The sequence below is a fragment of the Schistocerca americana genome, chromosome 3, assembly GCF_021461395.2.
Source record: "Schistocerca americana isolate TAMUIC-IGC-003095 chromosome 3, iqSchAmer2.1, whole genome shotgun sequence".
Taxonomy (NCBI): domain Eukaryota; kingdom Metazoa; phylum Arthropoda; class Insecta; order Orthoptera; family Acrididae; genus Schistocerca; species Schistocerca americana.
In genome coordinates this window covers 877,464,290-877,489,759 of record NC_060121.1, presented here as the reverse complement: position 1 = coordinate 877,489,759, position 25,470 = coordinate 877,464,290, and the positions used below count along the sequence as shown (strand labels likewise).

Genomic DNA, 25,470 nt, shown 5'->3' with positions numbered 1-25,470 from the left:
TCCGTACTCGCAAGTACAAAGAATTCCGACAGCGGCACAAGAGCCGACAGCGGCACCGCCTCGCCAGTATTGTTGCGCCCGCCTGTGCGGCACGCTTGATCTCACTCGCCTGTGTAACGGCATTTCCAGAACGTCCATTTCACTGAATTCTTTCGGAAAAACTCACTCCCGAGTAATCTCAAGGAGTCCATTAACACTATCACAGTGGATAACTCAACACTGTTCATCATCACACATGTACAAGCCTGAAACTTAAAACAGCGTCTAAGTACATCGGCAATGACTAGTAAAACACATATTCATGGAATCTTACAGCTAGTTACAAAATCATATTTACATTGCTTAATCTACTGTGACTCAGCTGAAAACTTAAACTAGCAGCTTGGATTTTTAAATTGATTAATATTCAGTAACTCTTAAATCATTTAATCAACATAAATTACTTATTAATTACAACTTCTTTAATGACCTCTAGGTCAGGCAAAAGCATCGCCACATGGCACATCCTTAAATCTTACACTCTATATCTACATATTGTACAAATTACCCTATCTGTGGTACTAATCAACCCTTGGTTGGTACAATTTCAGGTCTACAATGTTTCGTATACCTAATAGCTTTCCAGAGCTTGGATACTCTAAGCAATAAGCATTTGTGTGAGGTATACCAATGACTTTATATGGTCCATTATAAACAAACTTAAATTTAGAGATTTCATTGTCTATCTCGCTCGATTTCTCATGAGCTTTTACAAGTACTAAGTCTCCGATCGCAAACTTAGCAAAACGCGCTTTAGCGTCATGATGACGTATGCGAGCATCGGCTTTTAGCTTCATTACTTCTCGCAAACGATCTTTTTTCACACCAATACTAATGTCAATCCGTGGAGGGAATTTGATTATCTCTTCCAATTCACTTTCTACACTTTTGTCAATGCCGAAATTCCTCATGTTACGGCAGTTCAAACTCATTCCTACGTCAATGTCATCCGGCCAGTTAACAATGTGTATAGGCTGGTATTGCCTATGCACACCGTCTCCTGCCTCGTCAAAACTAACTACTATTGTTTTATCTTGTGACGTACATGTCAAAGTTTTGCTTTCGCAATTAATCACTGCACGGTATTTTAATAGCCAATCTAACCCGATAATTACTTCCGTAGTCAAGTCTGGCACGACGACAAACTCTTGTTCAAATCGTGCCCCACATATCTCGAAGTGGACAAAATTCTGTTTTGTGACCGGTTTACTGGCCTTCCCAGTAGCACCGATAATTTTCACTCCTGTTACTGGCATAACTACGATGCCAGGTCTATCTTTCAGTAACTCAAATATTTTCCCAGATACAGCACTCAGTTCTGCACCGGTGTCCATCAACGCGTTTAGTTGTAGGTCGTGCATATTAACAGACACTACTATCTGTCTACACTTGTCCTCGACTGTTTCTTTATTTTCCCACAGTAAATCCTCCTCTATATCCAGGTCATTCCAGAACAAACCATCCGGCTTTGATCCTAAATCCGGTTTATCTGGCGGCTTTTTCAGCCTCTGTTCACTTACAGTTTTAATTTCAGCACGTTTGTCCTGAGGCTTAGTCTCTAGCTTCGCCTCCAATACCGAAACCTTTTCCTGTAACTCGTCAACTAGTGAGTGTTGCTTTGCTATCAATTCACTAATTGTCACCTTCGTTGATTCCACTTTGGTCAGATTGATCTCATCTGCCAATCTACCTGGAGGAATGTGCCCAGTAGCATCTGAAATTACTTCCTCTGGATCTGCGCAACCCACACTGCTATCGTCTGACTGTATAATGTCAGCTCTAACCTCATACACGCTGTAATCTATGTGCTTTTCTACCAATCGTGTCCGGCTATCACTAAAATTTTCGTAATCTTTCTCCTTAATACTCTCGCAACGTTTAAACTGGAGGTTTGCGTCGGATGGGTCGGCTACTTCTATCACTAAAACTTTCGGTAAAGTCTGCCGGTTAGGGCCAGAACATTCCGTTACTCCTTCAACATTTAACTCCTGCGGGACGAAACACGACGAATCTTGCTCGTGCTCCCCATTAACATCAACTATTTCTGGTAAAGTCTGCCGGTTAGGGCCAGAACTTTCAATCATTTCACAAACACTATCTTCCTGCGGGACGAGACGCGGAAAATCCTGCACGCGCTCCCCATAAACACTTCTCCCATACAGGCCCCTATAATCTCTCAGTTCGTCGTATAAGCGACCGAACTGCCTTAACCAGACCTCATCCCTCTCTGCATCCCCTCGCTCGATGACGGACGTTTTATCCGACATCTGACCTTCTCTCAACAATTGCGAATCATTCTTAAACTCAATCTCCAGTTCCGCTGTGGGTATTACAGCTGCCCCTTTATAATCGATTTCCGGAACACTACTTAAATTGTTCTCACTGACAGTGAATGTATTTTCTACTGCCGTGTATACAGTTGATCTACTACTTGTGGGCGCACTCCTTTCTCCTAACACTGGCACACTCTCCCGCCGTTGATTACTCCACACGGAATTTTCATAACGACGACACCTGGGTTTTCTCCTTTTATTGGGCCGCCAAAATTTCTCCACGCCTGGTCGGCCCCTCACCGGCGCGGCTAATGGTTTCCCTGTCTCGTCCCAGCAGATACGCTCCCCGGATGCTGCTGAGGCGGCTGATCACACCCTCTGGCGTTATTACTATTCTGTGAAGCCTGTATCATGTTAGTATGATACTGGTTTCCGTCATTCCTGTTATTATTTGCATTGTACCGATTGTTATTACGGTCCGAACCATTATTGTTATTGCTGCCATGGTTGCGGTATGCATTATTCCCGTGGTTATCGTTGTTGTGGTTGCTGTGGTACCCGTTGTTGTTACCACGGCCTCTGCCACTGTCGCGATTATTGCGCCAATTGTCCTCGTCCTCCACTCTTTCCAGGAAATCATTGATTGTCCTGTAATTGCTTCCTACGTATCGTTTTGTATCATCTGGAAGCTTCTTGTAGAGTTCCCAGACTATTTCGGATTCCGAGCGGCGGTCACGCAAATATTCCAACTTGCGGATCCAGCCCTCACAAAACTCCTTCATCGAACCGCGCGAATTCGCATCGAAAGGCCTCGATACGAAAAATTCGCGCCAGACACTTTGCTGTTTTTGCTCTGACCAGTATTCAGCCAGAAACAAATTTTTAAATTTGTCAAAAGTCAGGTTCGTAATGTTGAGGTTTAAGCCCCAACGCTTGGCATCACCAGCCAACACATCAATAATCGCATTAATTTTTCTCTCATCAGTCCATGATCTGGGTAAAACTCTTTCACAATTCTTAATGAAATCCGTCGCGTGTATACCGCCTTTTTTCAAGGGGTCGAACCGCTCCTCTTTCGTCAACAATTCCGAACTATGTGCATAGATTGGCACATAGCTCTATTTTTCGTCAAGTTTCTTTTCTAATTCCGACACTCTCGTAATTACTTGGCAAGTGGTTGTCGCAAGCGTTTCTACTTTCCTTTTTTTCTCTTCGCAGGTATTAGCCTGCTTCGTCACTTTGGTATCTACTTAGGATACTAAAGCCTTTAAAGTTTCCACCTTCTTTTGATCCTCTTTTTTCACTAATTGAATTTGTTCCGTCACCTTATTCTCGATGATCGGAGCAACTGATTCTCCTACACTTTTCTCGATTCTGCTAATTTCAGAATTAAAACGAGTATTTATGCTCGCAATTTCCGCCTGAACGCCTATCATTTCCTGTTTAAGATTACCGATTTCGGTATTAATTACAACAATATCTTCTTTGATTTTATCAACTTTTGTGTTAACAACTCCAACATTGTTGATAACAACGTTAATAGCTTTGTTCTGATTGTCTAGCATCCGTTCAAATTTTTCAGACTGAGCTTCTTGCTTGGCAGCCTGATCTTCTTGCTTGGCCGATTGACTCTTGATTTCGTTAATCAAAACATTCAATAAATCAGTTAAATTCCCGGAAACTACCGGTTTTACTTCCGCAGCGGCTTCCTCTTTAATTTTCCCCCCGTATTTGTCATCAAGGGATTCAGATTTGATTTTCACTTCCGATTCCGAAACATTTTCTAAAGTTTGGAATTCCATTTCTGCTCTTTGTTGCGTTTCGGCGGTCGCGTCTTTCATGCTAGCCGCCTGCCCCTGAACAATGGGTACCGCGGTGCGCGTTTCCCACTGTTCGACCGATTGTTCCGTATCCAAGACTACCAAATTTTGGCAATTGTTGCCTTCACTCATTTTAATAATTTTCAATATAAATGCCAAATCTCAAATATAATTAGGATTACTCCCACTACTTATTCTCGCTGACGTAACGGCCTGTACGTAACCAGTACTTCGTTACGAGATTTGCAACATACAAAATTCGTGTCCAGAACAACCTCAAATCCGAAGATAGTCCTGTCACCAGGTCGCCACGTGTAACCTCCCCCTCACTTATCGACCTTAATGACAGTGAAAAATTAAACCGCGTGTACCTAATGGAAATTTGGGAAAAGCAATCGTCACTGAAGTTAATCTGTCGGTAAAGAGGGAGGAAAGGGTTACATCTAAATGAAAGGAAAAATGCAAATGAAACTGGTGGAAATTAATTTTGAAAAGGGGTAAAGTTAATGAAGAAAGTAAATGTGCGGCCGTTACGTTAACAATTAACTAGCGGTAATTAGATATTTGAGATTTGGGGGAAATTACGGTCGCCAGTCCTAAGGACAATTACTATAGTAACTGAAAAAGAAAGGTAATTACACATATAATTAGCACTAGAAGTGTGGCAACTGAAGGTTGACACGTGTAGTGTGAAAACTGAAAGTTTGTCAGAAGTAATAAATTTCGCTACACTCTGACTTAATTTAGCAAAAGAATTAATAAAACTGGAAAATCGAAAGTTAATTTAGTGACTGAAGTTAATAGTGAGCTTTCTTTCTGAAGCACATCGACATTCAGTAAAAGAAGGTTAGTCTTGGACTACCTCAACAATCATTTCAAAAGCTACTTGAATCTCCGCAATTTAGAAATAAGAAAATTAACTTTGAACTTGAATTAAATGATTCTGAACAATTAACAATAGTAAAATTTAGTACGTACCAAGCTGAGCTGCAGTCACAGGTAACTAAAATACGGTAACAAAACTCGCACTCTTAATTTGTGCTTGTGCAATCTAAATATTGTAGCCAGCTGAACTTTGAAATTAAAGCAGTGAAATCGAATGATGCTGGCGTTTGAATTTCAACGACCCTCGGGCTCATTTCGGAAAAGGAAGGGACCCTGCTTGGCAATGCAATTGGGACAATGAGCAACAAAGGTTCATGCTAAGTTGCTGTAATTTTGCGAGGCAAATGGAACAATTTGAAAAGCTGAGGTCTGCCATACAGTTCTGAAACTTTACGTGCTTTTAGTCTTCCTTGTTGGTTGATTGAAGGTTTGAAGCCGTCGATCGAGGAGGTGGCGACAGTCACTCATTGTCGGCCGTCGCTGTTGCAGAAGCTGGATGTTGGCGCGCCTTCTTCTCGACACGGTCACCAGGCGAAACGGGCTCTTGGTGTGCGCCAGCTAATGCTTCCCGTCCGCGACACCATGTCAGAAACTATCATCGCGAGTCGAGCGCAATTACATGCTGCCAAACCCCGAAAGCGCGGCAACTCGCGGGAGCGTCACACAACACACCTGCTCCACTCGCTACTCCAGCCAGACTCCTCTGCCCGCGCTCCACGCGGCAGAGTTAACACTACCAAAGATCCTACACACTTTGATTCTTCACACGACCCATCGATGTAATCGTTCGATAGCAGTTTTCCCTAGGCAAGACCCAGCGTAAAAATACAAATAATATTTACGAAACAAACCAATTATACATCGACATGAGTGCATAAATATATATATATACAAACAGTAAAACAATTACAATATATAAAGAGACAGAAATGTCATATCTTGAGGTAACAAAACAAGGAAAAAAATAATAGTACAATAGATGGAAATAGGAGGATATGCATTTCCGGCGTTACACGTGCCCCACATTGTCTGAGGATGTTCGTGTAACGTAAACAGACTCAGAAAATGTCCCAAAAAAAGAAACAGCGGAAATGCATATGCTCAAAACATCAACAAAATTTAGCATTCGTCTAATTAATCATAAATCAATTTTTAGACCATAATAATTGAGTGGAGACACTCCTAATCTTATTCCACTCTGTCATCTTGCACAAAATAAAACAGGTTGACAACATATTAAAATTCATAGAAGATATAGAAAATGGTTTAGCTATTCCAAAATCGTCAAAATCCGTAACACTATCATGAAATGGAATACTATTTACAAAATTAATCAGAGTACATGGTCATAAAAACAGGTAGATCAAAATACGCAAATTAATTATTAATTACATAGAATACACATTTTATATAACCTTTTCGTAATTAATACGCTTGCCATGAGAGTCCACTTAATGCTAAACAAGAAAATAATATTCAGTAGATCGAAAAAAACATAAGTATTGACAGCAGAATTCTTTCACATCATCTGTCCGGGAAGAAAAACAATTCCGCCTTCCGTACTCGCAAGTACAAAGAATTCCGACAGCGGCACAAGAGCCGACAGCGGCACCGCCTCGCCAGTATTGTTGCGCCCGCCTGTGCGGCACGCTTGATCTCACTCGCCTGTGTAACGGCATTTCCAGAACGTCCATTTCACTGAATTCTTTCGGAAAAACTCACTCCCGAGTAATCTCAAGGAGTCCATTAACACTATCACAGTGGATAACTCAACACTGTTCATCATCACACATGTACAAGCCTGAAACTTAAAACAGCGTCTAAGTACATCGGCAATGACTAGTAAAACACATATTCATGGAATCTTACAGCTAGTTACAAAATCATATTTACATTGCTTAATCTACTGTGACTCAGCTGAAAACTTAAACTAGCAGCTTGGATTTTTAAATTGATTAATATTCAGTAACTCTTAAATCATTTAATCAACATAAATTACTTATTAATTACAACTTCTTTAATGACCTCTAGGTCAGGCAAAAGCATCGCCACATGGCACATCCTTAAATCTTACACTCTATATCTACATATTGTACAAATTACCCTATCTGTGGTACTAATCAACCCTTGGTTGGTACAATTTCAGGTCTACAATGTTTCGTATACCTAATAGCTTTCCAGAGCTTGGATACTCTAAGCAATAAGCATTTGTGTGAGGTATACCAATGACTTTATATGGTCCATTATAAACAAACTTAAATTTAGAGATTTCATTGTCTATCTCGCTCGATTTCTCATGAGCTTTTACAAGTACTAAGTCTCCGATCGCAAACTTAGCAAAACGCGCTTTAGCGTCATGATGACGTATGCGAGCATCGGCTTTTAGCTTCATTACTTCTCGCAAACGATCTTTTTTCACACCAATACTAATGTCAATCCGTGGAGGGAATTTGATTATCTCTTCCAATTCACTTTCTACACTTTTGTCAATGCCGAAATTCCTCATGTTACGGCAGTTCAAACTCATTCCTACGTCAATGTCATCCGGCCAGTTAACAATGTGTATAGGCTGGTATTGCCTATGCACACCGTCTCCTGCCTCGTCAAAACTAACTACTATTGTTTTATCTTGTGACGTACATGTCAAAGTTTTGCTTTCGCAATTAATCACTGCACGGTATTTTAATAGCCAATCTAACCCGATAATTACTTCCGTAGTCAAGTCTGGCACGACGACAAACTCTTGTTCAAATCGTGCCCCACATATCTCGAAGTGGACAAAATTCTGTTTTGTGACCGGTTTACTGGCCTTCCCAGTAGCACCGATAATTTTCACTCCTGTTACTGGCATAACTACGATGCCAGGTCTATCTTTCAGTAACTCAAATATTTTCCCAGATACAGCACTCAGTTCTGCACCGGTGTCCATCAACGCGTTTAGTTGTAGGTCGTGCATATTAACAGACACTACTATCTGTCTACACTTGTCCTCGACTGTTTCTTTATTTTCCCACAGTAAATCCTCCTCTATATCCAGGTCATTCCAGAACAAACCATCCGGCTTTGATCCTAAATCCGGTTTATCTGGCGGCTTTTTCAGCCTCTGTTCACTTACAGTTTTAATTTCAGCACGTTTGTCCTGAGGCTTAGTCTCTAGCTTCGCCTCCAATACCGAAACCTTTTCCTGTAACTCGTCAACTAGTGAGTGTTGCTTTGCTATCAATTCACTAATTGTCACCTTCGTTGATTCCACTTTGGTCAGATTGATCTCATCTGCCAATCTACCTGGAGGAATGTGCCCAGTAGCATCTGAAATTACTTCCTCTGGATCTGCGCAACCCACACTGCTATCGTCTGACTGTATAATGTCAGCTCTAACCTCATACACGCTGTAATCTATGTGCTTTTCTACCAATCGTGTCCGGCTATCACTAAAATTTTCGTAATCTTTCTCCTTAATACTCTCGCAACGTTTAAACTGGAGGTTTGCGTCGGATGGGTCGGCTACTTCTATCACTAAAACTTTCGGTAAAGTCTGCCGGTTAGGGCCAGAACATTCCGTTACTCCTTCAACATTTAACTCCTGCGGGACGAAACACGACGAATCTTGCTCGTGCTCCCCATTAACATCAACTATTTCTGGTAAAGTCTGCCGGTTAGGGCCAGAACTTTCAATCATTTCACAAACACTATCTTCCTGCGGGACGAGACGCGGAAAATCCTGCACGCGCTCCCCATAAACACTTCTCCCATACAGGCCCCTATAATCTCTCAGTTCGTCGTATAAGCGACCGAACTGCCTTAACCAGACCTCATCCCTCTCTGCATCCCCTCGCTCGATGACGGACGTTTTATCCGACATCTGACCTTCTCTCAACAATTGCGAATCATTCTTAAACTCAATCTCCAGTTCCGCTGTGGGTATTACAGCTGCCCCTTTATAATCGATTTCCGGAACACTACTTAAATTGTTCTCACTGACAGTGAATGTATTTTCTACTGCCGTGTATACAGTTGATCTACTACTTGTGGGCGCACTCCTTTCTCCTAACACTGGCACACTCTCCCGCCGTTGATTACTCCACACGGAATTTTCATAACGACGACACCTGGGTTTTCTCCTTTTATTGGGCCGCCAAAATTTCTCCACGCCTGGTCGGCCCCTCACCGGCGCGGCTAATGGTTTCCCTGTCTCGTCCCAGCAGATACGCTCCCCGGATGCTGCTGAGGCGGCTGATCACACCCTCTGGCGTTATTACTATTCTGTGAAGCCCGTATCATGTTAGTATGATACTGGTTTCCGTCATTCCTGTTATTATTTGCATTGTACCGATTGTTATTACGGTCCGAACCATTATTGTTATTGCTGCCATGGTTGCGGTATGCATTATTCCCGTGGTTATCGTTGTTGTGGTTGCTGTGGTACCCGTTGTTGTTACCACGGCCTCTGCCACTGTCGCGATTATTGCGCCAATTGTCCTCGTCCTCCACTCTTTCCAGGAAATCATTGATTGTCCTGTAATTGCTTCCTACGTATCGTTTTGTATCATCTGGAAGCTTCTTGTAGAGTTCCCAGACTATTTCGGATTCCGAGCGGCGGTCACGCAAATATTCCAACTTGCGGATCCAGCCCTCACAAAACTCCTTCATCGAACCGCGCGAATTCGCATCGAAAGGCCTCGATACGACAAATTCGCGCCAGACACTTTGCTGTTTTTGCTCTGACCAGTATTCAGCCAGAAACAAATTTTTAAATTTGTCAAAAGTCAGGTTCGTAATGTTGAGGTTTAAGCCCCAACGCTTGGCATCACCAGCCAACACATCAATAATCGCATTAATTTTTCTCTCATCAGTCCATGATCTGGGTAAAACTCTTTCACAATTCTTAATGAAATCCGTCGCGTGTATACCGCCTTTTTTCAAGGGGTCGAACCGCTCCTCTTTCGTCAACAATTCCGAACTATGTGCATAGATTGGCACATAGCTCTATTTTTCGTCAAGTTTCTTTTCTAATTCCGACACTCTCGTAATTACTTGGCAAGTGGTTGTCGCAAGCGTTTCTACTTTCCTTTTTTTCTCTTCGCAGGTATTAGCCTGCTTCGTCACTTTGGTATCTACTTAGGATACTAAAGCCTTTAAAGTTTCCATCTTCTTTTGATCCTCTTTTTTCACTAATTGAATTTGTTTCGTCACCTTATTCTCGATGATCGGAGCAACTGATTCTCCTACACTTTTCTCGATTCTGCTAATTTCAGAATTAAAACGAGTATTTATGCTCGCAATTTCCGCCTGAACGCCTATCATTTCCTGTTTAAGATTACCGATTTCGGTATTAATTACAACAATATCTTCTTTGATTTTATCAACTTTTGTGTTAACAACTCCAACATTGTTGATAACAACGTTAATAGCTTTGTTCTGATTGTCTAGCATCCGTTCAAATTTTTCAGACTGAGCTTCTTGCTTGGCAGCCTGATCTTCTTGCTTGGCCGATTGACTCTTGATTTCGTTAATCAAAACATTCAATAAATCAGTTAAATTTCCGGAAACTACCGGTTTTACTTCCGCAGCGGCTTCCTCTTTAATTTTCCCCCCGTATTCGTCATCAAGGGATTCAGATTTGATTTTCACTTCCGATTCCGAAACATTTTCTAAAGTTTGGAATTCCATTTCTGCTCTTTGTTGCGTTTCGGCGGTCGCGTCTTTCATGCTAGCCGCCTGCCCCTGAACAATGGGTACCGCGGTGCGCGTTTCCCACTGTTCGACCGATTGTTCCGTATCCAAGACTACCAAATTTTGGCAATTGTTGCCTTCACTCATTTTAATAATTTTCAATATAAATGCCAAATCTCAAATATAATTAGGATTACTCCCACTACTTATTCTCGCTGACGTAACGGCCTGTACGTAACCAGTACTTCGTTACGAGATTTGCAACATACAAAATTCGTGTCCAGAACAACCTCAAATCCGAAGATAGTCCTGTCACCAGGTCGCCACGTGTAACCTCCCCCTCACTTATCGACCTTAATGACAGTGAAAAATTAAACCGCGTGTACCTAATGGAAATTTGGGAAAAGCAATCGTCACTGAAGTTAATCTGTCGGTAAAGAGGGAGGAAAGGGTTACATCTAAATGAAAGGAAAAATGCAAATGAAACTGGTGGAAATTAATTTTGAAAAGGGGTAAAGTTAATGAAGAAAGTAAATGTGCGGCCGTTACGTTAACAATTAACTAGCGGTAATTAGATATTTGAGATTTGGGGGAAATTACGGTCGCCAGTCCTAAGGACAATTACTATAGTAACTGAAAAAGAAAGGTAATTACACATATAATTAGCACTAGAAGTGTGGCAACTGAAGGTTGACACGTGTAGTGTGAAAACTGAAAGTTTGTCAGAAGTAATAAATTTCGCTACACTCTGACTTAATTTAGCAAAAGAATTAATAAAACTGGAAAATCGAAAGTTAATTTAGTGACTGAAGTTAATAGTGAGCTTTCTTTCTGAAGCACATCGACATTCAGTAAAAGAAGGTTAGTCTTGGACTACCTCAACAATCATTTCAAAAGCTACTTGAATCTCCGCAATTTAGAAATAAGAAAATTAACTTTGAACTTGAATTAAATGATTCTGAACAATTAACAATAGTAAAATTTAGTACGTACCAAGCTGAGCTGCAGTCACAGGTAACTAAAATACGGTAACAAAACTCGCACTCTTAATTTGTGCTTGTGCAATCTAAATATTGTAGCCAGCTGAACTTTGAAATTAAAGCAGTGAAATCGAATGATGCTGGCGTTTGAATTTCAACGACCCTCGGGCTCATTTCGGAAAAGGAAGGGACCCTGCTTGGCAATGCAATTGGGACAATGAGCAACAAAGGTTCATGCTAAGTTGCTGTAATTTTGCGAGGCAAATGGAACAATTTGAAAAGCTGAGGTCTGCCATACAGTTCTGAAACTTTACGTGCTTTTAGTCTTCCTTGTTGGTTGATTGAAGGTTTGAAGCCGTCGATCGAGGAGGTGGCGACAGTCACTCATTGTCGGCCGTCGCTGTTGCAGAAGCTGGATGTTGGCGCGCCTTCTTCTCGACACGGTCACCAGGCGAAACGGGCTCTTGGTGTGCGCCAGCTAATGCTTCCCGTCCGCGACACCATGTCAGAAACTATCATCGCGAGTCGAGCGCAATTACATGCTGCCAAACCCCGAAAGCGCGGCAACTCGCGGGAGCGTCACACAACACACCTGCTCCACTCGCTACTCCAGCCAGACTCCTCTGCCCGCGCTCCATGCGGCAGAGTTAACACTACCAAAGATCCTACACACTTTGATTCTTCACACGACCCATCGATGTAATCGTTCGATAGCAGTTTTCCCTAGGCAAGACCCAGCGTAAAAATGCAAATAATATTTACGAAACAAACCAATTATACATCGACATGAGTGCATAAATATATATATATACAAACAGTAAAACAATTACAATATATAAAGAGACAGAAATGTCATATCTTGAGGTAACAAAACAAGGAAAAAAATAATAGTACAATAGATGGAAATAGGAGGATATGCATTTCCGGCGTTACACACTCTCCATAAATTCATATATTCAGGAATGTTGCGCCCTAACTCAGTTCAGCAAAGCATTGGACTCCTGTGACTGTCACAGGAAAAAGAGACTGCTGGAACGATGACGCAGGAAATATCAGTAGCAGGTGCTTGTTACACAGGAAGATGCATTCAGCACGCAGACACTATGGCAGTCGCCGCCAAGGGCTTCTGAAAGGAGAAATTGTGACACCATTACAGCACAGGCAGAACTGTGAAGTTACTGGCACAATGGGAAAAACAGGAGCAATGATGAAACTTCCTGACAGATTAAAACTGTGCGCCAGACCGGGCAAGTGCTCTACCATCTGAGCTACCCAAGCACGACTCACGACCCGTCCCCACAGCTTCAATTATGCTAGTACCTCGTCTCCTACTTTCCAAACTTCACAGAAGCTCTTCTGCGAACCTTGCTGAACTAGCACTCCTGGAAGAAAGGATATTGCGGAGACATGGCTAAGCCACAGCCTAGGGGATGTTTCCAGAATGAGATTTTCACTCTGCAGCGGAGTGTGCGCTGATACGAAACTTACTGACAGATTAAAACTGTGCGCTGGAGCGAGACTCGAACTCGGGACCTTTGCCTTTCGCGGGCTCTAGCACTTGCCCGCGAAAGGCAAAGGTCCCGAGTTCGAGTCCCGGTCCGGCGCACAGGTTTAATTTGTCAGGAAGTTTCATATCAACGCACACTCCGCTGCAGATTGAATATCTCATTCAGGAGCAATGATGTCATGGTTGTTCAATGGTTGGGCCACATGCCTCGACTTAGAGTACAAAAAAACTACCATTTCAGAAACGATATCTGACCAGGCTTGCATATATACCACCAAATTTAGACACTTGCTGTCGTCACTAGCTGTTGGAAAGGGGGTGGGGTGGGGGAGGGGGAGCTGCAGCCCAGTCTACAAGCCCAGATGAGTCAGCAAGCCGCCTGTACCAGACTCTGCCTTCACCAGCTGCAGGCCGCCGCCTGTGCCGTGTTCGAATGCTGCCGACTTAGTGCCACATGGTGGGCCGTTGCCACTTGCTGTTGCTCACCTACCCTGGAGCACTGCGATCCGAGCGTAGCCATCTAGCTGCCCAGTGGCCATCGCTCTGTGTGGGAAGACACTGCCATTGTTCACCATTGCCCTATTTCAGGTACACATGAATACCGTAAGTTGCCTTCATCCATGTTGGTGACACTGGTTTGGTCCCGTCTGCCCCAGCTCACTTCATGCTGATCAGCAGGAAAGAGCTAGTTTCTGCAGCTGGTGTGCGCTGTCATCACGAACCACCCAGCACTGGACCTACATCAGCACTCTGGCCATCGCACTGACAGCAGCACGTCTTCGCCAGCTGTCGCCATGGCCTGTGGAAGGACTCCACGCACTGTCTGTTCGAGGTGTTGTTGCTGGCACCAGCATACTTCTGCAGGCTAAGGCCAGCTTGCGTCGCAGGGGGCACTGACCACCTTCCAGTACCGTCATCTCTCTGTAGTTTGTTCTTGAATTAAGAGATTGACAGTATTGTTTTTATGATGGATCATCAGACATCCACCAGACACCCACCGCCACACCACTGCAGCCACGCCCATGATGGCGATCTGCAGGCATTCTGACCTCTCACAGGCAGCCTCACCACTCACTGTAGGGGTCACTCACCCCAGCCACTACAAGTTGTGTCATAAGTGGGACCTGATGTCTGCAGCTGCTTCTGGGACTATGTCTCCAGCTGTAACTCGCTGTGTCAGCATGGAGCAGGATGAGTGTAATGTTATAGAGAGTCAGTTGGTCTTCAACCAAAGATTTAATTGTGGTTTTGAGTGCAGTTTTAGAAAAGTAAACTCAAGTGGTGTTCTGAGGATTGCAAAAATATATATGTGGGATTGCATCATTTAGTAGATGCAATGTATCTTGTTGTGGGCAAGGGGAAAGTCTAAAAATATAGGGGGTTGTCTTTTAAGAAACACTAAGGACTTTACTGGTTCAATTAGCCGAGTTGGGAGCAGACAGTGCAAACATCCATGAGCAAATGATGGCTATGAGAGACAACAGAAGAATACCCAGTTTACCTACTCCCACAATACGTCCAACTACCGTCAGCCTAGTTAAACCTATCGACATGTATATGGAGATGGCACCGAATATATATGACGATGGTGGGCTAGACCCAAGGAACAAATTGTTGATCTATGGATGAAAAATGTTAGGCTATAGAAAGGTTAGAGAGATTAGAAAATGGTAGTATTTAGCGAAAGTGGATAGTAACGAGAAAGTAGTTAATAATGTGACTTTAATTGATGCAGAATGTAGTAAGATTATGGAAGTTCAGGAAACTAATCTTGCGAAAATTCCAAAGCTGAGTCAGCTATATAGCCAGACGAAATAAATGTGTGCTGTACTGAGATGAATGAATGCGTGAATAGCAATATGGGAGATACTGCTTTAGGTGCAGTGGTATCCACCCTACTGGGAAACAACGGGTGTTGTGAACAGGATACTGCGATGGGTGTGTTTCTGGATAGGCAATGGTCATGTACAGGGAAGTACATACGCCAATGATTCTAGTGTCATGCAGAGTGTAACGTAGGCGGCAACGTTATTGCATATAATGCGACAGACGCACAGGAAGCTATTGATAACATTAACTGTGTTGCAAATGCTGTGAGTAATGAAGTGGTACGGACGCATTTATTTCCGAAGGGCGCGGATTCGCCGCCTCCTTTGTTGGCGCTGCTTCCTCAGAACGAGGGAGGGGGAGAAAAGAAAAAGGAAAAATACTTGTAAGATTAATAGTCGGAACGACAGAGCTAAATCCCTTCAGGTGTGTATGCTTGAGGAGCGGGAGGTTCATAAAATCGGTGATACTTGTAACATAATATGTACTGACGATAATAGAAAACATCGTGTGAAAACTATTCTTCACATGACGGAACTCAGGGAGACATTGGTCCAACAGAGGGAGTGACGCACTGTTGTAAGGTTCTCCTGTAATGAGGGACAAATCAATTAAAAAGTTGGCAAAGTAGCTGAGATTCAGTTCGCATCATATATTGCCACAAGGTACAAGGAAGCATATCGTTTGGAAAGGAGTCAGTCTGCAATTAGCACTGAAGTATGAGGAACATAGTTTTAGTGGTGTGTTTCGTGGAAAACGTAAGGGAAACTTCTGCTGCGGGGACAAAGTTCCAAGAAATGTACAAAAACAGCGAGTTAAGAGCTTACGAGATTGATGAAAATGAATGCAACCATGAAGGATCAATGAAGTAGGAACTTTTGCTTCAAATTACGATTTGTTAAGGGAATTACATAAGAAGAAGGAGTTTTTTTTGGTATTATTTCAGTTGTTCTCTGTACTTGTGAAGCTGCGATTCTGTGGATCAGTGTCTACGGGAAAACGAGGGAAGTTCAGTGGGCAAATTGCAGGACAGAAGGGATACATTACTGCGGAGCAGATGTTCCAGCATGTACAGCAATACGATGATGAATGAATGCTGCAGTAAAGGCATATCAATGAGTGTTTCTGTTCTCAGCACCATTGTGTTTCTGACTGTGCTTCGTATAACCTGTATTTACTTTAGGCAGAAAACTGTTGATTACTTGAACTCACAGGTTATCAAATGCCAGCAGACATGGGTAATCTTTGAAAATAGTAATTAATGTAGTAAGCAGCCAGTCAGCATTGTGGTTCACGTTGGATTAGAATAAGGAGAATGAAAATGTATTGTACCTATATGTCAAATTACGAGTCATGTTGTCAAGAATTTTCCAGTGGACCATATCTCTCAGAGAGGGGAGGGATTTTGTGCCGTGACCCGGTTTAGTGATGCAGTGCACTCCTGTGACCGTCTCAGCAAAAAAGAAGCCATAGCGAGGATGGTGCAAGAAACTCAGTAGTTGGTGTCCTTGCTCAAGAAGACATATACAGTAGGCTGACATAGCGGAAGTCGCCGCATAGAGGTTCTGAAAGGACACCTTGCAAGACTGTTACACTTTACATTATAGCCAGCAGTGTGAAGTCAGTGACACGATGGGAAACTTGGAGCAATGACGTCATGTTTTCTTAACGATTGGGGCTCACTTCTCGACTTCGAGAAATGGTAGTTGACCAGGCTTGCATATGCAGTATATTGCTAAATTTAGACACTCAGCCTTAGTCTTCACCAACCGCCAGCACGAGGAGAGGTTCAGGCCAGTCTACGAGCCCAGCTCAATCAAGAAGCCCCCACCACCACACTCTTCTGTCTTCACTGGCTGCAGGCTGGTGCCAGTACTGTGTCCGAATGCTGCTGGCTTTGTGCCTTCCCACCAGCTGTCCGAGTGCTGGGTAATTATCACCTGTGATATTGCCCACCAACCCGGTAGACTACAGTTGGGACTGGACTATCTAGCTGCTCGGCCAGCATCGCCGTTTGTGGGCCACACTGCCACTGTCCGCTGTCACTGTGTGCAGGCACTCGTCACCTCCTTCGTCGTCGCAGGTGACTGTGGTATGGTTCCGCTTGCTCCGATTAACTTCGTGCTGACCGGCAGAAATGAACCAGCTGCTGTAGGTGCTGTACCGCCATGACGCGATATCCAGCCCCAGACGTGCATCAGCACTATGGCTGTCAAGCTGACGGCAACATGCCTCTGTCGGATGGAGCCACTGCCTGTGAATGGACAGCACACACTGTCCATACGACAGTCCCTCGATGACACCGGCACACTTCTGCTCGCTGAGACCACCCCCATCACAGACATCACTGATCGTCTTCCATTACTGACGTGTCTGTGTAGCTTATTATGGAATTAAGATATTACTTGACAGTATTATTGCCACATGACACCTCCCCCACCTCACAATTGCCGCCAAAGTTGGGTGACCTGCGGGCATACTGACCCTTCACAGCCAACCTCACGACACACTGCAGCGATCACCCACGCTGGCCTGTACACGAAGATTGCACTACACTGTTAGCTTTTGTTCACCAAAGAAAATCACTGATGCTGAAATACGTTTTCTCAGTGCTGGAAGGGAATTGAAGTTCAATACTGGAGTACCTGTGTTGTGAAGAAAAACGATATAATGTCCCTGTGGAAACACATGCATGTCCGAAGCAACACACACTGTGGCGACTACAGCCGTTATGAAACACATGAAATGTATAAGGGAATGACGACAGTGAAAATTACCAGGCGAGGGCGGAGTGGTTAGCACACTGAACTCGCCTTCGGGAGGACAACGGTTCAATCCCACGTACGGCCGTCCTGATTTAGGTATCCCGTGATTTCCCTAAATCACTTCAGGCAAATACTGGGATGGATCCTTTGAAAGGGCTCGGCCGACTTCCTTCCCCATCCTTCCCTAAACCGATGAGACCGATGACCTCACAGTTTGGTTTCCTCACCAAATCACCCCAAACCCAACAGTGAAAATTGGTGCCAGACTGGGACTTGAATCCACATTTCCCGCTTAAAATGTCCTCTCCTTTTACGGGAATTACATAATATGTGTACGACTACGAGTTGCGACACAGGAACGACGACATATGGAAGTTTGGGTTTGTCCATGAGTTCTGAACGGATAGCCAGAGTGTTTAAAACAACCGCTCGCGTTTAGCGGAAATTAGGGCTCGAATCCCAGTCTGGCACAAATTTTCACTGTCGTCACTCGGTTGTACAGCTGAAGGTTGTTCGTACTCGCAACTGTGTTTAGGTTTCATTAAATTAAAACAGTTAAAAAGAAATGAGACTCATCCCATTAAAAATTCTTGTTAAGTTCTAGACTGAGATGTCTGTGCAGCCAATAGTGTCAATGCTGAATTTCTTGTTCCAGCTAACAGTTCTCGCTGACTCCAGTACAACACTTGCCACTCCTCATTATAACAATGATAAAGCAGCTAATACAGAAAGTAATAGAATAGTATATTTACCTTATCAATATATAGTCTGTCCTCTATTCAGGTTAAAATCCGTGTCAGGTATTTTAAACACACAAGCTTTTGTCAGAGGTCTTCTCCATCATTGTCAAGGGACTGACTGCTACACAGTAGCGCATAACCTTGTGCGGGTCCCAGATTCTGCTTTCCATGGGAATTCACAAAAGTCATAATAGTCCGAATGTCTACGTTCATCATTCATTTTGTTTCGCTTCATTTATTTTTAGTGAACCAGATCTCATCACTTCTGTCTTATGACACTACAATTTTCTTATTAGTTTCTACTATTACTTCTCCGCCCCATCTATCTAAGTTGACTCACTCCTATCATATTTCCTAGTCCTTCTATCTGTTTTGCTACCAGTTTTGTTGATAAAGCGTTATATGTATTAAACGCAACAAATTAAGATGACAGGTCTGCCCCTGTTCACCTTTACCTTGCCCGTGGTAATATTATTCAACCAACTGTCAGAGAGATCATGGCGCATAGCTATGTCATGGTGCTGTAAACATTTCTTTTTAATTGTATCTATAACCACATATCTTTATTTTTGTTTTAGGCAATGATGGACAGAGAAAGAAAGGATGAATTGCCACAGATGCAAGTGGGGTTTATAGACGTGATATGTCTTCCACTGTACAAGGTAATTCTAATGTTTCTGACTAAATGTTCTCTTGCTCTTTCTCTTCTTGCTCTTGAAGAGACACTATACTTTCCTGCGAACGACAGGTGCTGTCTGAAACTTTCCCGTGGATACAGCCGCTGTACGACGGCTGTCTGGAGAACAGGCAGCACTGGCAGGACCTCGCCGAGAAGGTCGAGATGGGACTCACCTGGATCGACCACGACACCATCGACAAGCCGGTTGAGGAATTTTCAAGTTAGTGCACAACATCTATAACATATTTAACAATATATTTCTAGAGAATACGTTCGTTTCGTTACTTTTTTGCATACATTAACGTTTCTAAACATTGTGATAACCAAGAGCCGGGACTGCGTAGAAGAGCCTACCGCCAACAAGTAGCCAAACATTCTCGGTCTTGTGTATATGTAGGCTTCCGCGGCCGTTGTCACTGTCAATAAAATTCTTCTGTGTTTGAGGCCGCACTGTCATCTATAAAACTCCGACGTTTCGGCGACTGTTGCAAGGCGCTTTCCTCAGGGTGTATTGCTAACTGCTGAATGAGCACTAGTTTGGTTCCTTATATACAATGGAGGAGTGCTGTCGTTGGATGTGAGGTGAGGAGAAAGGGGTATTAGGAGTTCATTTTATTGGTCTTTCCATTTCATGTTGTCATTGGCGGAAATAGGCGTTTTCCATTGGATCTTCCTTTACTGCTTGCCATTGGTGGAAATCGGAGAATAGGAAACTGAGCGGCGACTACAGCGTAGCGCTGTTTACTAACTGCCTAGTATCGACTAGGCCGCGCCAGCGCTCTGTGTACCCTCCGCTGCTGTGGCCTACCGCGCGCCTGTTGCTCTGCGAGAGCTGTCACTGCTGGCAGCCAAGACGCTGGGGATCTTCTCTATTCATAGTGTCGGGTCGCTTGGATATTTCTATAGCCTCTCTAACCTTCCTCCTCGAACTAAACGGCTGTTTCGCCAGTACGCGGGCCTCTCGAATTTCGATCTTCATCCTGCACTGTTCCTGATGTTCTGCCACCGCTGATTTGTTGTATTGTTTGAGGCGGATATATCTCTCGTGTTCAGTTAACCTTGTGCTTATTGGACACCCAGTCTCACCTACATACACCACTGCACATTCGCACCCGATTTCACTCCGGCCGCACGAAACTTGTCAATTGTATCTTTCGTCGAGCTGGGTCACGACAATGTGACGCGTGCTTCAGGAGCACAAAACCAAGATTTTTGAGTGCAGTGGGTTGTCTTCCGACTACCTGATGGTCGACATTATTCTGAAGCAAAATTACATCTTTACAAGATTCTCTCTCGTCTTCGTTTTGATTTTTGGATTTGAGATATCGCAGTAGCTGCCACTGTTCACTGTTTGACCTTTAGGAGTCCAATGAATGAGCAGTGGACCATTCACATCCCAAAACACTGTCATCATCACTGTTTTTGTTATAGAAAAAGACGGATGTTGCAGGAAAAGACAGATGTTTCCACATAAGTCTGCGCCTATTTTTCTTTCGTTCGTAGTGATGGACTTATATCTTACCAACGGTTATTATACGACTGAGAAAGGCTTCTACTGGCTTTTCAATACGTCTTACGTGTCATTTCGGCATTTGCAAACGTTTTTGTTCGTGTCCGTCTGTCATCTAACGTGATACCCCAAGAGGACAAGCTTCGTGACGTTTCAGAAATGCATGCATGCTTGCAAATACCGAGGCATTCCTAACATTCTCCTTATCCGCATTACTATCAGATCTGTCACGACAATTATCGCAAGTCCTTCGTTAAGCAGTTTCGACGTTCCTATCCTAACACTTTTAAAGCGATTTATCCTGTCGTAGATTTTTTGTTCGCCGAGACAGCTCTCACAGTGGTACAGCTACCTTCTGCTTATAAACCCCGTAGCTTCAGTCGCACCGAATACAGACAACGAATCAGTCTCCTCATTTCAGCGATGTTTAAAATCTTGAGTCTGCTCATTTACTTCTTGCTGCATACGAACATCGTTGCACTCGTAATAAAATGCTCTGAAATCATTACGAGTAGAGCAATTCACCGAGGGATGGCAAAAGTACTCTTCACCATGTATTGGCTTGCGGACTGGAAATGCAGATATGGATGAATTCATTGCTAACATTGACAACATCCTGCTTAGTTCGAAGTCGTTTACTTTACTATGTTTATGCTTATATTTGTCAAATGCAAACAATTTCCACATTGTAAGGCAAGGTTGTTACACTGAAAATAATCTTGAGCTTCCTCAGTTGTTCAATTTGTTTCCTGATTCCTTAGAACCTAACATCTATAGAATGTGTGCCTAATTGCCTGATTGACGTTATAACTTACGTGCTGCATGAATAAAAACTTCTTGTACTACAGTGCTAACTGAGATTTTGGCCCCGGACTTTCAGTATTTAGATAATATGTACATTGCAGTATAAGATACATTGTTAACCAACATTTTAATTTTTGAGTATTGCCAAGTTTTCTTCGTACGTGCAGCCAGTTTAGTAAGGATTTTTGTACCGGAAATATCAATCCCTCTCTGAGTCATATACGTCCTTGCCATTCATAGTATTTTACATCTTATGTTATTACTTTGTATATTGCACTTTGTCTAATAACATTTTATTAACAGCCGAAAATTTCGTCAAACATGACTGTAAAAGTGTTCCTGCAAGAACCCCATAAAAGTTCTTCATTTTTGGGCATTACTAAATTTGTTTACCTTTTTCGCCATAAAAATTGATTTTTCCCGTTTTCTGAAGGTCAGGCGTTAAGACAATAGACAGTGATCATGATCTGTATAAAATATAGTAACATTTTCCCAGGAATTCGATACGTGGAAAATACTTTTAAGCACAGAAAAATTAAACTGTTTTAGTCTCCTACTGTTTTTATTTTTTATGTCTGTACTTTAACCTTCTATCGATCTAGACCAGGCTTGGCCAAAATATGCGCTCCACCGCTCCGGCTTCCCCCTCCACTGCGCTATTCCGAGCAAGTGTGTGTGAGTGAGACGGCCATGTGCTGAAGGCTAAGCACGCGGGAAACTTAGGAAGACGGGTCTACAACACAGTGCAACTACTTCTTAGAGAGAAAATTGCAGCGTACCTTTATTAACAGACTTTTATCACGTGCAGCTCTCTAGAATGAAATGATAATTAAATCAAGACCCTAAGCTGCCGACAGGCGTTGATATACATCAACGTGGACAGTTGAAAATGTGTGCCCCGACTGGGATTCGAACCCGGGATCTCCTGCTTATAGGGCAGACGCTCTATCCATCTGAGCCACCGAGGGCACAGAGAATAGTGCGACTGCAGGGATTTATCCCTTGCACGCTCCCAGTTAGACCCACATTCTCAACTTAATGTCCACACACTACATTCGTAGTGCCCCTGGCCATTACACTCATTACTCGCGGCAGACAATCTTACCGAGTCCCGTAAGAGTTCGGGCAATGCGTGTACAACCGCACAGAAGGAGGTCATTGGCCGCTTAGCCTTAACTATATGAAGATGGTATCTGTTCTTTCGGACATACTCGGTAAGATTGTCTGCCGCTAGTAATGAGTGTAATGGCCAGGGGCACTACAAGGGTAGTGTGTGGACATTAAGTTGGGAATGTGGGTCTCACGGGGAGTGTACAAGGGATAAATCCCTTGTACACACACTATCCTTTGTGCCGTAGGTGGCTCAGATGGATAGAGCGTCTGTCATGAGATCCCGGATTCGAGTCCCAGGCGGGGCACATATTTTCAACTGTCTCCGTTGGTGTATATCAACGCCTGTCGGCAGCTTAGGGTCTTGATTTAATTATCATTTCATATATCATCTTTGTTTATGTTCAACTTTTTATTTTTCTGCCAAAGCAATAATTTTTATTGCTTGATTAAAGAAGTGCATTCGATAGTGCTAATATGGTGACCGGAGGTACAAAAAGCTTTACATACAGGCATTTAACACAAAGTTCTGATGTTCATAAATTTATACGCATTTTGATTTTGTAATATATTTAGAAGTATGATGATACAGTGAGACACACAGAGTTACGGAGATTAAAATCTTTCCAACCTGAACGCTGGCGGGACATTATCAGTTTCATAACAGGAAATAAGTTGCCTCACATGTGTTTAACCAAAGATTGAAATAAGTGTCACGGCATCTCTGTGCAGTCGTGGATGTTGCTCTTGGGGTGACAGTTCACAGAAATCTTGCAAGTACTTGGACTGGACAAACAGATTGTTGAGCTGGTGCTACACAGTACGCCTATCCGCTCAAGCTGGAAGTAATGAGTTATATCAGCAGTCAAAATAAATCGCAATCTGTTTTCAGTAGTGCAATGTCTTGGAATCTCTTTACGAAATCATGGTCAAATTTTTCAACTACTACAATCTAGTCAGTCATGCCCTGGACCAGAAGTGACTGCCATGAATTATGGAAAATGTTCCATGTCGTGAACTCGAAGCTGGGTTTTCCATAGTATTACTTTTTGTTTGATGCCATTACCGTTGCCCGCCATACGTTACCAAATGATTCTGCTCTTGGATTAAGACACCTAATGAATTCAAATAATACATGCCGCTAACCGCAAAAGACTTTGTCAGCACTCTACTTATCCTCAACTCAGTTTTTCCCTAATTCACTCTCATTCGTCAGAAGAGATGAATGTCACATTTTCTGATGTTGTAATGACGGTCCAGTAAGTGTTTTACCAGCCCATAATACCGCGATGGTATATTAAGGGGCTCCGGAACGCCCTATATTTGCAATGTTAAAATAACGCTTATAAATTACATCTTTCCTAACAAAGTATTTGAGGTAGGAAGTTGAACTTTTTACAGATTATTTATTGGAATATGGGCTACAACTTAACACAGGGATTTTACAAAATTTTAGTTCAGTTATTAAAGATGATTTTTTTTTCAATTGTAATGAAAATTCACAACATTTATTTGCAATTTTTTATTTATATATTCAAAAATATACAGTTTTTTGGAAAAAGGCTGTGTTAAATTATGCAGAAGGTACTGTGTAACATTTACTGAAAGTTTGAAACAAATATGTTTGGAAGATCCTTAGAAAACATGTAATTAGTATGAGAAAATAAAAGTTTTGGGAATCGAGCGACAAAGATTGGATTAACTTTTTAGTGCATTCCAGGTCCATAGGATGGATTATCTTCATCCTCTGCAAACTCCTCCTCCAGCTTCCTCTTGTTACTCCTCTTGTTTACTCTTGCTTGTATTTCTAGACTCTTTACAGCCCTGTCTGCAGCCCGAAGGCGTTCCTTGTCTAAAGCAAGCATCGCTCGTACCATGTTAGAACCTATCTTCATTCCCATATTTCTAAATACCTTGCACCTTACAATGTTGCCATCATTGAAAGTCGCAACAGCATCATACACACCAAAGTGAAATGTTTCTATTCCAACAAATACAGTCTTGGGGATTCTCGACCATATAACACTATTTACACTTTCATTGGGGTTTTGAGTTTTTCCGTGAATACACTTTTCCAACAGTTCAGGTGCTGCTAAGTCTCTGAAAATAGGTTTTATCACCTCCATTATTGCATGAGGCAGACTATGCTTATGAGTGTACACTTCACCAGTTAGCAATCCTTTGTTATATTTACACCAACTGTCTTCTTCTTTGGGACACAAGCTATGTTGGGGATTTTCATCGGCTGAAGAAGTATGAAAAAAAGAGCCCAAAAAGCCTTCTTTATTTCGTCGACACTTTGTGTATTTTGCCTAATAGCCATTCCATAATAGTTCTGTATTTTGTCAATTACACTGTCAGTTAACCTTCCCTTCCCATCCAACCCTTCACCATCACTGAGTTTTTGTTTTTTGTACGAAGCTTTCAGTCGCCGAAGTCTTGTTCCCATTCGCTTCTGTACGTGTCCAATACACTCAAATTTCTGCACTACAACATCATCACCATAGGGCTTCAGTCCTTGAACATGTTTGAAACTTTTAGAATCACCGTCACCAAGGTAATTAACATATCGCACTTTATCACACGCCTCAGAACGCTGGAATATACTGGCAACACCAGCCACTTCCATTCCTCCACTACTGCCACTATAGTTAGCTTTGCAATTATTTTCATGTGTACCTTTATATTTTTGTGGACATCTACAATACTTTGATTTACTGCTACATCTAAAACTTTCCCTGTATACATACTGGTGGCAGATACTACACCATGAAGAGATGTGTGTCCCCGTTTATGCCAGGTACCATCGAACGCTGCAGTCAAATCTCTGTTACCATTATTTTCCATTACTGCCTCTT

General features: G+C 42.7%; 1 protein-coding gene and 1 non-coding gene across 2 annotated transcripts in view; one reads left to right on the top strand and one right to left on the bottom strand.

Annotated features, from left to right (window-relative positions):
• LOC124606457 (cGMP-specific 3',5'-cyclic phosphodiesterase) overlaps positions 1-25,470 on the top strand; it is a gene marked incomplete at its 3' end in the record, with an annotated part of 598,053 nt that overhangs the window by 554,378 nt on the left and 18,205 nt on the right. Inside the window, exons 19-20 of the mRNA XM_047138439.1 lie at positions 19,088-19,171; positions 19,258-19,408. Coding sequence (XP_046994395.1) covers positions 19,088-19,171; positions 19,258-19,408 — 235 coding nt within the window. The remainder of the gene's footprint in view (positions 1-19,087; positions 19,172-19,257; positions 19,409-25,470) is intronic.
• Trnai-uau lies at positions 22,397-22,471 on the bottom strand. The gene has a single exon. It is a non-coding gene; the product is annotated as a tRNA-Ile (tRNA).